General features: G+C 35.4%; 1 protein-coding gene across 1 annotated transcript in view; it reads left to right on the top strand.

Annotated features, from left to right (window-relative positions):
• The window catches only part of LOC150105672 (secretin receptor-like), a 244,613-nt gene that overhangs the window by 192,923 nt on the left and 34,086 nt on the right, over positions 1 to 17,604 (top strand). The window contains exon 12 of the mRNA XM_090394527.1: positions 13,909 to 14,053. Within this exon, the coding sequence (XP_090250653.1) occupies positions 13,909 to 14,053 (145 nt within the window). The remainder of the gene's footprint in view (positions 1 to 13,908; positions 14,054 to 17,604) is intronic.

The raw sequence follows: 17,604 nt of genomic DNA, 5'->3' as shown, positions 1-17,604 counted from the left end.
TTTTATAACCGCATGATACTCAATTTTTTTCCCTTTCAAAGGATATAGACAACACTTTTGCTTCAGACAGCTGTATAAAACAAACCACTTGATAGAATGCCTTGCAAATTCACATGGATGCTTATGACAGATGTACCAACTTAGAAAAAAAAAATCTTGCCAATAGTGTTGCAATCTATGGTTGAGGCTGAGAACCATTCAGACCACCCTCATATATATACACACACACAGTATATCCAGATATATTCATGCGGTTGTAAGTTTTTCCACTTGGTTATACTCTAAATTAAAGATGCCAAAAAATTATATTTTATTAATAATTAGTCCTTTATCCAAGAAATTAATCTTTTATCCAAGTGTAAGTATAAAGGAAAAACTAAAATACTCTGGATTGGACTCTAATCCAGAGTATTTTAGTAATAAAGTGTGACACCTTTTGGCAAGCCATATATGGAAATTGACTTCTGCATTACTTCAACCTTGGTATCACTTCTGGGTCTGGCTCCCACTGATGAGACCTCAACAAAGGTCGAAACCGGTTCGGTTCTGGCTCCAAGAGGCTCTGCTTGGGGGTAGGTTTTTACCTGTCTCTGGTAGGTTTTAGCCTGCCACTGGGTAGAGCCAATGCTGAGAAGTTCTCGGTGATGTGGTGAGCCTGTCACTGAGTGGAACAATGCTGAGTTGGGTGATCTTTCAGGATCATCTATTTTTTTAGAGCCTGTTTCACCTATACAAAGGTCAAAACCAGTCTGGGTAGTGACCTTCCCATAATGCATAGCATTATACATGTCCATAAGGATATGTGCTTTGCATTATGGGATACTAAGGCAAGTGATGTGAAGTCATTTGCCTCTGTATACGAATTGCTCAGTCATGAAGTTACTTCACGTGCAACCTTTGTTTGCTTACACTCTTATAAAGGATTAAACCAAGAATATAATTTCTTGGCATCTTTTATTTATATTCTTGTGGATATATAGTGATTCAAAAAAGAACTGAACATTTTCACATATTTATTACTCAGTAACTAGGTTTCATATGAGCATGTAGTATGCTCCAAAGTGTAGAGTTACCTTTACATTTTACAGGTTTCTTCAAGATTTTGTGCTTGAAAGTTGCACGTAATTCCAGGATAACTCAACTATTTATCATGTTGACACAACATGCAAAAGCGTTTTGTATGTCATAGTTTTCTAAACTTGGTTTTACAATTGTTAAGATCATACTGTATGAAATAAAATAAACTTTCACTGAAACAAACAAATGGAGCAGAATGAGTGCATCTGTGAAGGACAAAGCATGAGGCAACCATTTGTATCTGGGGAAGCCATGAACTGAATTTGTCACCATTCAGCAAAGTCCTTGGAAATCAATAACGCATGCTATCCATGAGCTAGACATCCCTCAGGTCACTGTCTAGCACATTTTTCATAGATGAAATGAAATCTTAATGCTTGCACATCTGCAGGCCCTGATAGAGGAAGATAAAGCGGTATCAGGAGAGTTCACCAAAAAACAGTTAATCGAAAGACAATTCATTGAAAAGGCAATTCACCGAATAAACAATTAATTAAAAATCAATTTATTGAACAACAGTCATCGAAAAAGCAATTCATCGAAAGGCAATTCCTCGAAAAAGCAATTCACCGATGAGAAGTTAATTGAAAACGCAATTGATCGAAAAACAACAATTCATCGAAAATACAGTTCACCGAAAAATGAATTATAAGGCATGTGGGGTGAAGATATGTGTGCAATTTTTTTTTTGTTTTGTTTTGAATTGTTTTGAGAGAGATATATCTTTCAGGTCCCTTATATATGGTAAACTACTATTTATCCGACTTCGATCGGAAAGTTTCCTAAGTTTGAAAGAGATGTGATAGGTGTGATTCATGATTTTTATAAGCAGAAATAAATAAAAGACGATGGTGTTATTTCAAGCAACAATGCAAGAAGATCAGAGATTTAGTCTCACCTATGATGAATGGACTAGTACAAAGATGAAATATTATTTCAATGTTAATCTGCATGGAAATGATAATGTAATTTACAATTACTAATTATATGAAGAGCCAAAGGCTTCGATTAAGTGATCGGCACTTGCTCCACCCTTACTATGAGTTGCCCAGGTTGCACTACCAGATACCAGATGGACTGTGTGTTGCACTATCCAGGTATTTGCTTACACTTGGACTCACCGAACTTTATATAGTTTCTATATTCGGCATGAAACTCTTTGAGTTTCTTATTCGGCTATGAAACAATATGGGATGTAATATCCCTTAACTTAAATAATTTCATGTCGCCGAATTGAAGCCTTTGGCTCTTCATATAATTAGTAATTTATTAGGACACCTTCTTGGCAATTCTTATAGTAGGGTATGTAAGTTCTGTTTGCTACAGACTTGGTATTATCTAGGTCTACCTACTCACTGATGAGACCTCAATAAAGGTTGAAACCGGTCTGGGTAGTGACCTTCTCGCATAATGTAGAACAGTTATACAGCTCCTAGGAGCTAAGTTCACATTATGGGTAAATACCAAGAATAGTGATCAGAGCTTGCTCCATCCTTACTATGAGTTGCCTTGGTTTGCACTACCAAATGAGTCAGGTGTTGCAGTATCTAGGTATTTGCTTACGCTTGAACTCGCCGAACTTTATATACTTTCTATATTTGGCATGAAACTCTTTGAGTTTCTTATTCGGCTATGAAACAATATGGGAGGTAATATCCCTTAACTTAAGTAATTTACAACATTGATTTGTTCATATTTGCAATTCATATTAAGCATCTCAAATGGTAGAAATGGTAAGAAGTCATTTGCGCACTCAACTGGCAAACAATGAATCATGGTCAATTGTGGTTGTAAATTGCCAGATTTGTATCATTTATGCCTTAATCACACAACACATTTAGCTGTTTGTGATGTTTACTATCAGAAAAAAGACAACTTTTGATGAAAATGAAGACTTTGGTGATTAGAAGATGATTTCTCAGATGACGATAAGAAATAAAAATATGAATTTGACAAGCCTAAATTAGCAAAAGTTTCATCATTTAAATGAAAATCTTTAAATCTTCATAATGTTAAGTATTTTAACACTTCAGTTATATGCAGTAATCTTTTGTAACAAAAAATAGTGAATGGAACATGAGGTGGAATTAGTTATGGATGTTAAAACACATATAGTTTTGACATTTTTAAGACTATTTAAGTTTACCGAAGAGGTTCATAAAGATATTAGTAGTGTAAATTTTATGAAATAGCTCAACCGGTTGCTCACCAATTTTAATAATTCATTAATGCAATTTAAGTTAATCGATGAAGCACTTAGAAGACCAGATGTAATCTTTGTTCAGCAGGCTTGGCAGTTACCTTCACATTAACAAAGTTGAGGGAAACTCAATGTAGCTTAGGCTGAGAATTATTACAAATGGAAACTTGCATAAAAGAGTACAGCAATACTGACTTAGATCTTTTGAGATGTCTTACAAATGGTGATATATTACCAAAACTGATCTTAGATTTTGCAACAGAAACAATGAAGAGAATTTTTTCCACTGAAAGTATTGAATGCAATGAAAACTAAGAAAATTGTAATGAAATTATTTTTGATAATGATAAAAAAAAATGTTAATGATGGTAGAAGAATTGAAGAATCAAATGATTAAGATGAGAAATGAGATGAAGGATATACAAAATTAAATTAGACGTATCATGAATACAAGCAGTCCACAGTTAGCCTAGTGGCTGTGTGCTCGCAACCATATACCTGGGGAAGGAGTGTCCTAGTGCGATTCCTGTCAGTGACGTGAAGAGCTGAAGGATCTTCTTCAGCCATAGCCCTTGGACAGTAGGGTCCCCCCCCCCTGTTTATCCTAGGGTTTTTCATCCTGGGGCATAAGGCATGGGACATTCAAACCTGCCTTGAGAACTCAACACTACAGGCATAGGATACACTGCGGCATAGGGCTGACCACCTTATCCTGTGAACGGTTTGAGGTCCGGTGATTTGACACCGCAAGGTAAAAGAGGGAAAGGAAGATGAGATGATGAATACGAATGGAAGAGTCTGAAAGAATAAAATGAGAGATGGTGGAGAGAAAGAAGTAGCAAATGGCTCAAGAATAGCACTGCATGGAGATCCTATCATAAAAGGTGTGGTGGATGAGAGGGTGCACAAGGTATGTTTTCAAGGATGATAATTGATATTCTCCTGGAAAACATACTCCTGTTCATTCTCCCTCCTGGAGAATTTTCCAGGAGGGTGAATGAATAGGGTGTTTGAGGCACACTGAATATGAGAAGTAAGTGTACGAGAGAGTTAGTGATTGTGACAAATGGTTGGACATAAGGTGAATGTGAGATTGGATATCAGGAGATTACTGAGGAGAGTGAAAGACAACAGCATGGTTAGGAAGAGTTATTTGTGTTTTGCCCAGGTATGCCAATGATGAATTGCAATGGAGAGCAAAGATCTTGAATGGAATGTTAGTGGAAATGTGTGAAGAGCAAAGTGTGCAGTTTGTGAAGCTAAGAGTGATCGACTGCACCTGAATGGTTTTGGTGAGTCATCTGGAAAGGCTGCTACTGGAAAGAGATGAAGTAAATGAGCAGGAGGTGGACCAGGTGAGACCGATGTTATTGAGAATAAAGATGAGAACATTAGAACAGGAATGCAAGTTGGACAGGGAATGGATTGACCCAGGAAGGTCAGGGAGACACAGTATGAAGAGAGTAGATTTGGAAAGCAATAGTGAATGAATGTATGAGGATGGTTAACATAGGACAGGAACAGTCTGAAATACAAGGGGAAGTAGTTGAGTCTGGGGGTTTACATAGGAGAAAGTGTGAAGAAATCAGGTGAGGGGAAGCATGGGAAGGACTGGTTATAGACCAAGAAATGAATTGTTATTCTTATTTATGAATGCCAGGAGGATCAGAAATAAGGCAGATAAAATTGTTGCATTAAGTTTATTTGCCAAAAATGGTTGGAATAAATGAAACACAGATGAAAATGATATTTTCATGGGAATAAAAATGGAAGGATATGATGGGAGGATAGGAATGGCTAAAATGGAGGTGGGAGGAAATTGCTGCCAATAATAGCAGGAGAATTATGTCTTCATAAGGTTGAGATACAAGCAAAAAAAAGTGGCAGTGGTTTGAAGCAGTATGGTGTGAGATGAAGGTCAATAGAATGAGATATTTGGGTAGGTATTGCTACGGGCCCATGAATATGGAGGATTGGAGACAAAGAAATGTATAGTCAACTTGGTTAGTGAGCTATCAAAGAATGATCATTATGGGCGATTTGAATTAAGGCAATATTGATTAGAATGAAGAGATAGCATCAGAGAATAAGGAGAATGAATTGCTCGCGTTCTTAAGAGACAAACATCTTAGGTAGTATGTAACGGGGGGGGGGGCACATGAGGATTAAGCATCTTAAATCTGGTTATATCATCAGAGGATATGAATGGAGTGTTTAATCTTCCCCTGGTTGGTGAGAGTGACTATGAAGTTATCATATAGGTTATAGCCAGTCATATGAGAACTTCTGAAAAGAAGGGATATATGTGGAACTATAAAGCTGATGATTATGAAAAACTTAGGAGAAGAGAGGAGACAGTTGAGAACTATAGCATGGAAAGAGCAGTTGAATGGAAAGGAGACAGATTCTGCTTGGGCATGTCTGAGAGTATTCCAAAGGTGAAAAGGCTAAATAAGATATGAGTAAAATGGATGAATGAAGAGATTAAGCTTGAAATCTGGAAGAGGGCACTATAAAAGCAATGTAAGATGAATGTTGGTGATAATCAGAAGATTATTACCTGTGTACTCTGAAGTGTAAAAAGAGCAAACCAGGAGGGTGACTCAGTTGGTAAAGACATCGGAAGTACAGTATGAGCAGAAATTAGCCAATCAAGCTAAGAAAAATCCTATAGTAAGTTCATTTGATATGTGACAAGTAGAAGAAAAAATGACTGTGGGAGGAGGATGATAGCTGATGACACTGGCAGAGAATGGTAACGGATGCAGAGGATATAGCTGAAGTATTCAATGAGCAGTTTATTAGTATATTGTATCCTTGTGAAGGCAACAATATGAGGAATAAGTAAACTTGATGTTAATAAGGCAGTAGGACTTGATAATACATCACTGCATGTCCTGAAGAAATGCTCTAGGGAATTAATAGAATTTGGCACACCTATTTCACATGAATTTGGCAACAGGGGAAAACCAAAGGAGCGGAAGGTGGTGGAAAAAATTCTTCTACTTTACAAATTATAAACCAATTTGTTGTCTGGAGTTATTGTTAAGGTGTTTGAGAAGTTGGTGAGGACTAGGATTCAGAAATGGGTTGATAATAGCAATAATCTTTATAATGGTCAGCAGGTTTGTTAGGGGGAAGGTCATGCTTTTACAATCTGCTTGCATATTACAATAAAGCAACAAATTCACTGGATAAAGAAGAATGGAGATGCATATATAGCGGTGTACTTGGAATTTTCAAAGACCTTTGATAGTCTGCAGCATGACAAGCTGGTAGCTAAACTGAAATAGATGGGATTAGATAATAGACTAGTGAATTGGATAGCTGATTGGCTGCAGATAGGTATCAGCATGTTGTGGATGAAGAAGTGGTATCCCAAAAGAGAAAAGTCATCATTGGAGTCTCACAGGGATCTGTTTATGGACTGTTATTGTTTAACATGTATATTAATGAGATTGGGACTGGCTTAACTGGATATATATATATGTAGCTGTTTGCTGATGCTGCAAATTTGGCAAGAGCTATGACAAGTGGAGCAGATATTTTGGCCTTGCAGGAGAGGCAAGTGAGTGATGCTATCAATTTAATGTTGAAATGTAAAGTTCTGAAATTTGGTAACAGAGGTAATGGAGAAATTTTGAAGGAGGTAGAAGAATGAGAGAGCTGGGAGTGATAGTGGACAGAGACTTGATGTTTAGTAGTCAAATCACAGTGGATTATCGATAACGAGGAGGTCATTGACAAGCAGAAGCAAAGAGGTTATGGTTCATTTGTATAGGACTTTGATCAGGCCATGTATGGCATACTGTGCACAGATTTAGTCACTGGTATCAAGAGGATGGGGATGTATGGGAGAAAGCCCAGAGAAGGTTTATTAAGTTAGTGTTAGGTTTATGGAATGTCATATATGAGGGGAGATTGAGGGAATGCAATTTACAGAGCCTTGTGAATAGAAGAAGAGGGGATATGATTGAGACATAAGGTTGGTGAGGAATTGTTATAGGTTAATGTGAGAAGATATTTCATAGCGTAGAGTAGAGAGAGACAAGGATAGAACTAGAGGCTGTTTGTGGAAGCTGTATAAGGAGGGGATGTGAGCAGGGGAGTGAGAAGCAGGTTCTTTGTATGGAACATGATTGGTGAGTGGAATGCATTGCCTGAAAACTGCAGAAACTGTGAATGTGTTTAAGGTACATTTTGATGATCTTTGTGCATGAGAGAGTATGGTTCTGCAATGATTGAGTCCTTTGACTCCATTGAGGTTAGATGTTAATAATAAAATAATTGAATCAAATTTTAAAAGGAGCAAAAGTTATTTAGTGATTCCAAATCAGCAAGAAATCACTTTCATAAGTTGAAACAAGTATTTCTCATATTAAAGTTTAAAGAAAATAACAGAAAACTTGGAAAAATTATGTCAAGCTTGCTAATGGTTCTGGTCAGAAAATACAAATTCTGGAAGAACATTTTCAGTTGCAACAATTTTTGTACAAAAGTTCATTCAACATTGCGAGGTATATCTCCAAATTCATTGATTGCTCTTAAATTTTATTTTTTTTAATAAAAGTAAAATAAGTCATTATATATAACCATGTAACTGAAATGGTTAGCTTCTTTTTATATAGGGTGTCTCAGAATTAGCTATCTATTTCTATGAAATTGGACAAATCTATTAAAAACTGACATAATTTCATGTTTATTACCTAATTATGATAGTAAAACAGATTTATAAATCATAAGTCAAATCTTTATTGAGAACTTTCAACATGTGCTCCGTCTGTATCCCTGCAAATTTCAAATATATCCTTAGCATTGCAAAACACATTTTGAAGCTCTCTTGCAAGAGTTATGTCTTGCACCGCCAACTAAATGAGTTCTTTAAGTTCAGCTAAACTATTGATCTTTTGGCAATAAACCTTTGTTTTTATGAAACCTCATGCAAAGAAATCCAGGGGTATCAAATCCAGAGAACCCAGAGGCCAAGGTTGAGGTCCTCCATGTCCAATCCACTGATTCAGAAGGCGTCTGCTGAGGTATTCTCAAACAATTATTGCATAATGACATAGTGCTCCATCTTGTTGAAACACAACATTATCAAGAATGCCACCATCAAGAAGCTGTGGTTTGAGAAACTGCAGAAGCATATCAAGGTAGATGGTTCCTGTTACATATGCTTCCTGAAAGAAGAATGGGCCATAACTTTTGGATTTAGTGATTCCAAGCCACATGTTAACTTTTGGAGAGTCTCTTTGCCATTCTATGACTTCAAATGATTTTTCATTAGACCAGATATGGCAATTGTGTTGATTGACTTGACCACATGTGTGGAAAGTTGCCTCATCACTGAATAAGATGTTCTCCAATAAACTTTCATTTTCGATCTGATTCAGAAATTCTGCACACTTTGCTGCTCAATTTGGATAATCCTTTTCATTTAGGGCATGCAGTTCCTGAATGTGATAAGCCTTTTTCATCAGTGTCAAACACAAGATTCTATGAACTGTTGTCTTGGATATGTTATTAGGGTTAGGGTTCTGAAAGGAGATGCAAACAAAATTATTTCATAATTTTATTTTCATCAAGAATGATTATTATTAATAATAATCATTCTTGATGAAAATAGATAGCTAATTCTGGGACATCCTGTACTTCACTGAACACTTTTCATTTTATTCAGTTAAATTTCAAAATATGTATAGCTAAAAGTAGATAATCTGGAAAATGTATATATTCACTCAGAAATAGATATATATATAACTGCAAAGAATAATACTAGGTCTTCATTCTAAATTTTCACGTGGCATATAACTAAAATGTTTTTTTTTTTATTTATTTATATATTTATTTAAAAATGGAATGCAATAAAAAAAATGAAGTGTGATTAAGTAGAATATAATTAAATAAAACAGAGTGTGAATTACATTTTTACTGGTTAATTTATTTACAAATGTCAGTTATTTACAATCAAATTATTTTCAATACAAAATAAATAATGGAAAAAACTCACCTAGAAAGATTATTTAATAGTATAATTTTCGCCTGTGTGTCACAGGCATCTTCAACAATTTCTCACTAAGTTAAATGCATTTCATCCTAGGATCAAGTTTACCCTAGAAGTAGAATCAAATAAGCAGTTAGCCTTTTTAGATCTTCTAATTCTTCGCCAACCAGATGGTAACCTACGTTTCTCAGTTTATAGAAAGAAGACTCATACAGGCCATTATATCCATGCGGAATCTCATCACCATCCCAGTCAAAAGGCAGAACTATTAAAACACTGGTTCATCGGGCCCACTCCTTTTGTTCTTCAGACGATCTTTTACAGAAAGAACTACAATATATAACTTCTTCCTTTCTATCTAATGGTTATAAGAATTGCTTCATTAAAAGAACTTTGAGTAGTTTTAATGTCTTCCTCTTCAAACACAGAGGAAATAACATGCATTACTATCCCTTATGTACAAGGCATCAGTGAACGTATAGCAAAAGTTTTAAAACCACTGAATATTTTTGTTGCCTTTCGACCATTTAGAAAAATCTCCACCTTTCTCACTTCTCCTAAGGACAAGCTTCCACATCTTAATCATCCAGCTACCAGATTCCGTGCTCTTGTGGATTATCTTATTTCGGACAAACGGGAAGATCTGCCTCTATTCAGCTAGAAGAACACCAATCTTATATTGAATACTTTAAACCTGAAAAGTCTGGACTTGCAGAACATGCCATCTTCACTAGACACAGAGTTCATCTTCACAAAAGTCAGTTTCTCATGGAACGCTTTTATAAAGAAACATGTGAAACTCTACTTCATTCTCTTAACTTAAACAGATCCGACGGCTTACGTCTATCCCCTTTATGGGAGATTGTACTTTACAAATCAGCTAATCTTTCCTAACTTTTTATTTTATTGTATTAATTTTTTTTTTTTAGGAAAGTTATTGACCTTTTTAGTTATCTTACACCAGCTACTTAGGTGGCGCTTTTTGGAATTGTCAGTTAGTGTTTAATTTTGAGCTTATTGTACTGAAGATGCCTGTGACACACAGGCGAAAATTATACTATTAAATAATCTTTCTACGTGAGTTTTTTTTTTCCGTTATTTATTTTGTATCGATATGTCTACTCACGGTATACCTCTTTTAAAAATTATTTTCAAGAAAAAGATATGCTTTATAGTTTAGCAAGTAAAATAAATTTTGTAAATTTTTAGACTTGGCCTCAACATCTAAGCTAGACCTGGTATTCGACTCATCACTTCTCAAAACACCAAGACTTTCTTTCCAAACTATATCTACATAAGATAGACATGAAAGAAGGAAATAGTGGCAATGATTTTGAAGCAGTGTGGTGTGAGGTGGAGGTTGACAGGAAGACATATTTAGTTGGGTGTTGCTACAACCCAGGAAATATGGAGGGTGGTGATGAAGAAATGTATAAACAACTTGGGTTGTTTTATACATTCTAATCTATATAAATATTATATAGATATTAAATATTATAGATTAGAATGAAGAGATAGCATTTGGGAATAAGGAAAATGAATTTCTTGAGAGACAACTATCTCAGGCAGCATGTAAAGGAGGGACATGAGGATTGAGAGTTTTAGATCTGATCATTTCATCAGAGGATGCAACTGTGAGTGGGGTTTTGCATTTTCCTCCAGTTGGTAAGAATGATCAAGAATTGATCACCTGGGTTGTGGCTAGCCATATGCAGACTTCTGTAAGGAAAGGATATTGTGGAAATGCAAGGCTGGTGATTATGATAAGCTTATGAGAGCTTGGAGTTATAGCATGAAATGAGGAGTTTAGCAGTAAGGAAATAAATGCTGTTTGAGAACTGACAAAAAATACATAACAGCATCAATATGTGAATGTATTCTGAAGGTCAAAAGGCTGAATGAGGTAGGTGTAAAATGGATGAATTGAAGGCATTAAGCATGAAACCTGGAAGAGGAAGGCACTTTTGAGGCAGTACAAGATTAATAATCGTAATTTCAGAATGGATCTAGTGGTGGAAGAACTAAGGACCATCCTTGGAAACAGAGCAAGAGTGTAGTTAGCAAGGGTGTTAAAACTAGGTTTTAACACCCTTGCTACTTTTGCTTGGAGAGTGGTGAATGAGTGGAATAGGTTTCCAGTGTGTGTGTTGTGGATGCCATAACTGTGAATGAGTTCAAAGCAAAGTATGATACATATTGCGCAAATGTTGGATTAGTGCATGGCAAGTTTAAAGCTTCCCTCGCTGAGTCTTAGGACTCCATCGAGTAGCCCATAATAATGATAATTAGTTGCATGAAGATTATAAAGAGAAAGCCAGGAAAATGACTCAGTAAGGACAACAAAAGTGCAATATGAGCAGAAATTAGCAAATCAGGCAAAGAAAAATCCTAGTTTTTTAGTATGTGGCAAGTAGAAGGAATAATGATTATGATAAGATGATCTTAATGGATGAAAATGGTACAATGATAACTGCTGCAGAAGACATTGAGGTATGCAGTTATCAGTTTATAAGGGTATTTCATCTTCCTTAGGGTAAAGTCATGAGAAACTCAAGTGTAGAGGACATAGGAGAGGATGGCTTAATTGTCAGTGAGAAGGATGTATATGAGGAAATAAACTTGATGTCAATAAGGATAGGCTTTGATGACATGCGACCACCACATGTCTTAAGAGAATGTTCCAGGATATTGGCCAATTAGCATTGGCATGCCTGTTTAATAAGAATCTTACAACAACACAGGTTCCAAGAGATTGGGAAAAAAGGAAGGTAAAATTGTTCCACTGCATAAAGGTGGGGATAAAAGCTGTGGCTACATATTTTAGGCCAATCTGTGTATCTGGAGTTGTAGTGAAGGTACTGGAGAGAGATTGGTGAGAAGTAGGATACATAAATGGGTTGATAACAGCAGTATTCTCTGTGGTCATCATGGGGTTGTTAAAGGGAGATCATGTTTTACTAAACTTACTTATGATAACAGGGTGACATCTGTCTTGGACAAGGAAGATGCATATACAGTGGTATACTTAGATTTTGCAAAAGCTTTTAACAGACTGCCACACAACAAGCTGTTAAATAAACTGAAACAGATGAGATTAAATAGCAAACTGGTGAGTTGGATCTGTGATTGGCTTTCAAATACATATCAGAAAGTTGCTTATGGGGATACATCATCCCAAAAGAGGAAGGTCACTAGTGGTGTGTGCTGCAGGGGTTGGTACTGGAGTCATTGTTGTTCAGTTTGTATATTAATGATATTGGGATGGGTTTAGCTGGTGATATGCAGCTATTTACATTTGCTGGGGAGAGCAATACACAGGGTCAAGCAAATGGTATGGCCTTATAGGAGGACTTGAACAGATTGCATGAATAGGCAGGTAAGTGGAACTGTCACACCAGTGTTGCAAAGTGTAAGGTTTTGAAATTTGGCAAGCAATGATGAGATGTAAAGTATACACTCAATTGGGGGAAACATTAAAGGAGGTAGAGGAGATGAGAGCTCTGGAGTGGTGGACAAGGACTTGAAATTCAGGGGCCACATTGTATAAGCTTGAAGATGTCACATTGGATAATGGCAATGATGCAGAGGACCCTACCATGTAGAAATAAAGAGGTTATGATGATGACTTGATCAGGCCTCATATGGATTACTGTGCACAGATTTGGTCACCAGGTTTTCATGGCGGTGATGAGGATATGTTAGAAAGGGTCCAGAGAAGATTCACAAAGGTGGTCAGTGGTCTTTGAAATGTGGAATATGAGGATAGATTGAGAGAATGTAAATTGCAAAGCCTTGTGAATAGGAGGAGGAGGGGGGGGGTATGATTGAGACATATAAGTTAATCTCTTCCATGTTATCAGGTTAACATGGAAGAGATTTTTCATAGAATGGGAGAATTGGGTAAAACAAGAAGCCAATTCTGAAAACTGTATATTAAACACATCATTTTTTTTTCAAGTATGCTTGTATAAATATAGCATGGAAACTCAGTAAGGAATTTCTCTAATTTTCACATTTAATTTTGTTTCTTTCGTATAAACTGTTATGAAGAGTTCTACATCCATTCATTTGGGATTGGACCCTGTTATCAAGTCCTTATGAATTATGCTAGCTAGTGCAAAACTTATATATTATTATATTGCAGAATTTCAGGTTGCATATCATCTAGCACCGTCGACTTTCTATATTTCAGGTTTCAAATACTATTTTATACCTCAGGTATTGAAATCCAAATGCATTCTTCCTGCATATTTTCTACCACTTTCCTACCATTTGATATCTCATTCAATAATTTTTTAAACTAATTACACTAGTCACCAGAAATATCCTTATCTTTAGTTTTTATGTCATCTTTATCATCTATAATTTAGATGCATTAAGGATCAAAATAAGAATATAATTTATTGTTAATCTAATATAACTGTACATACAGCAAACATTCATATTTACTCTATCATTTCATGAGACAAAAATTACAACAAAATTAGACATACAAGAAAAAAATGGAGTAGAGAAGAATAAACTCTAGTTGAGTTTATAATATCGATTGGAATATTTATAATATGACATCAGTTTTCATTTCAATCTAAATATTACTGATAAGAAAATGAAATTTGTAATTTTATAGAAAGTGGTGTAAGTCTACATTGATACTTCTACCCCTGTTTGGTGTCCACTATTCCATTTTGCTGGGCTTTTCAATGGCACCTGTATTACAAGAGTCAGTGGAGTTAGCATGGTTATATACTGACCAACTGTTCTCATCATTTCAGGTAAATGAAAATGTTATCAAGCAATTTATATAGCAGATTATATTATGCAAACAGGAAAATTTCCAAAATAGAAACTTGAAGTTTTATTTTTATTTTCATGATAAATATAATTACTTATAGTTATGAAACAGTTGAACAACATTGAAAAATTGTACACCTACCCACATATTTGCAATAGACAATATTTATTGTATACATGAGTAAATTGTTATACGCTATTCATTATTATTATTACAGCAAACCTCCATATAGTCAGCAGGCCCACAAAAGTTTTACTTTTGTAGGGCCTGCTGATATAAAAGGGAGATATCTATCATAGTTGAAGATTAAACTCATTCAGACTCCTAGCATTCACAATACATTCCACTCGCATTATTCTTCATGTAAAAAATGTACTCCTCCTTCCCCTCTTCACCATACATTTACACTACTTCTCTTGTACTCCTCTCTCAACCTCTATACTACAATATGTATGTGTAATCTCTTCTGTATTAATCAAGTAAAATTCCTTTATTTCTTCTCTCCATAACCAACATTCCAAAGTCCCAATATTATCTTACTTGTCTCTGTACACTCTCTAGAATTTTTGCATTATAATGGAAACTAAGTGATCAAATTTGAGCACAATATTCCACATGTAATCTTACCAATGCTTTATGCAGTGGCAAACCGCCTCCTTATTATTCCTAATTGTTGGCATGCTCCTTATCATAGCAGCCATATGCTGTATTGTAGTCTTTACAACTCTTTCAGTGTGTCCTCTGAATTTAAGGCCACATCTCCAGATCTTAAATTTAATCCTTCTTCTGAAGTACAGCTTCACCAATACAATACACAGCATTATACTCTGTACTTCAAGATGCAACAACTTATACTTATCAACATTAAAACTGCAACCCTCAGTTTAAATGTAGGGATGGCCTCTTCTTCTCTTTGCTCACACTTCATACTGCAGTATGTATGTATACATAATCCCTTCTGTATTAATAAAGTAAAATCCCTTTACTTCTTCCCAAAACCAACATTCCAAAGTCAAGCATTGGCAAGTATCTAATGATACTTATGATTAAACTATCATTCTAGTCTTTTCAACTTATAGATATTAACTGCTGTTGGAAAATATTTAATTTTTATCATTTTTTTATTTGTTAAACAGCCTCCCAAATGATGCTGTTAGCCATGTAGACAGCAAAACATGTAGACAAAAATACATCTAGTATAAGTAAACAACTGTATGTAAGTTAAAGACATAGTAATTATTAATATTTTGTCCAAGTATTGTTTTTGTCTTTCTGAAAGGAGTTAACATCAGCATTACTCCCTATAACTCTCCCCAACTTTGCATTATCAACAAACAATTGAAGATTATCCCCCTCCCCCAATCAATCCACACCAAAATATCATAACATGAATTAAACAGTATGATATTGGCCCAAGAACAGAACTCTGTAGCATAGTTATCTTATTAGTTATCTTTCTTTCTTGAGACATTGTCTCACCATTCACAACTTGCTGGTGTCATTCAGAGAAATAATTTCCTATTTTTTTAACCAGTCTACTATCCATCCCAGTCTTCCCCATCTTTTCCAGCCTATGCACCAGTTTGTCATGTGGAATCCCTCAAATGCTTTTGCAAAGTCCAAGAATATCACTGTATAGGTATCCCATGCTTAACATGGTTTTTGATTAACGTGGCGAAATTAATTGCGGCAATTCCTCGATATACGTGGCAAGAGTTTGATTAACGCGCCTCTAACCCTGCGGAGCTCGCAGCTGATCTGACATATATGCAAAATGTTTAATATAAATATTCTTACACAATTCAGTGTATAGCTTGGAGGTCATGAGTAGCTGTACATTCATATGTTATGAATGATATTCCACACTGATTTTTGCTGTCAGATTGGTTTAACACATGTTATGTAAAGGTTTGTGATATTTGACAGTAAATTGTATCTGAGAGATATACCGTGACCTCCGATGTTGGTATGGTTTAGTTTTTTTTTTTTATTCTTTGTGCAATAATTTTTAGATTGTAACTGAAAATAAATAAACCATCACGTATTACTGAAATAGAGAGCCAAAGGCTTATTTATCATATATGTCCTCTAGGAGATGTGTTTTACATTGTGGAAAATACTAAGGAAAGTGATCTGGAGCTTACTCCACCTTTACTACAAGTTGCCCATAAGGCTGCTTATGCTTGCATCCACCAAAACTTTTAGTTTTTATATATTCGGCATGAAACTCTTGTAGTTTCTATATTTGGCTATGAAATAATGTTGGATTCAATAACCACTTAATTTGTACCATCATGTTTTATATTTGCAGTGTTTTTCTTTGTTTTATTGCTTGTTATCGTAGAATTTATGCCGATAAGAAATAAAAAACTAAAACTGTTCGAATGACTCTTGATAACTTCTTTCGATAAAAAAAAATTGCAGTACCTAATGTAGGTACAAGTATTTATTAAACATTTACTTTGCATTCATTTTTTATCTTTCCTAAAAGAGTACCATATAAAATGAATTATTAATACAGTAATCGATCATGGACGAATTGTAATTTTTACCACTGATTATTAGATTTGATTAATGCAATAACATCGAGGGATTAATTAACCGCGTTAATCGAGATACCTGTATATGAATCTCACTTATTCAACATATCAGTCACATCGTGTTACCTTGAAAACATTTTCCTGAATAGCCATTGTAGTTGAGTTTCTTGGCAGCCTACTTAAACATTCTGTCAGCTTCATCACAGAAGTTTTGCATTCTTTAATTTCTTTAAAAATCTTTGCATATTAAGGTTTTTCAGCTGAGGCTGAGTTAGTTATCATACAGAGGTGGCAGGGTTTCCCCTTTCCAGAAACTGTTTTCATGTTGTTTATTCCTCAAGAAGGCAAACCAGCTAGAAGAACACATATAGTAACAGACATAAATACATACCCTGGACTCTTAGGTTTATCTGATTAAGTTTCAATTTCAACAACCAAACAGCCTACATCATGCACTGTTTAACTTTTATTTATTTCAGTTCTTGAATAATTAACCTCCCTACTGGACAAGATGGATGAAATAGTGAGACCAAATTGCACTTCTTATCCATGTTATTATCCAATGGGTGTTACAGAATCCTATCCAGATTTAGCTGAACATCTGTAGTCATATCCAATGAGTGTTACAGAATCCTATCCAGATTTAGCTGATCATCTGTAGTCATGGCCGATTGAGGGGGGGGGGGTTAAACAGCACTATATAATTCAGGATGAGACTATAGAAACCAGAAAGTACAAAGTACAAATGTCAAATTATTTAAATTTACTGAAAAGAATAACAGTTCTCCCTTCTAGAAGAGGCAAGTGCTTGAGGGAACTCGAAGTTGAAGAATTAGAAGAATGAATGTATATGAAGTGGTGTGTGAGCCGGATTTTAATAAGGCTGTAGTAATGGATGAAATACCACAATATATTTTTAGGCAGTGTGCAAAAGGGCTGACTGTGATTTTTTTTGACCTGGTTATTCAATGAGGGTCTTGAAGTGGAAAGG

The sequence above is a fragment of the Typopeltis vanoorti genome, chromosome 6 (genome assembly GCF_054136105.1).
Source record: "Typopeltis vanoorti isolate ZY-2024b chromosome 6, IOZ_Tvanoo_1.0, whole genome shotgun sequence".
Taxonomy (NCBI): domain Eukaryota; kingdom Metazoa; phylum Arthropoda; class Arachnida; order Uropygi; family Thelyphonidae; genus Typopeltis; species Typopeltis vanoorti.
Note: the sequence above shows the minus strand (reverse complement) of the source record. Positions and strands in the feature narration are given on the sequence as shown.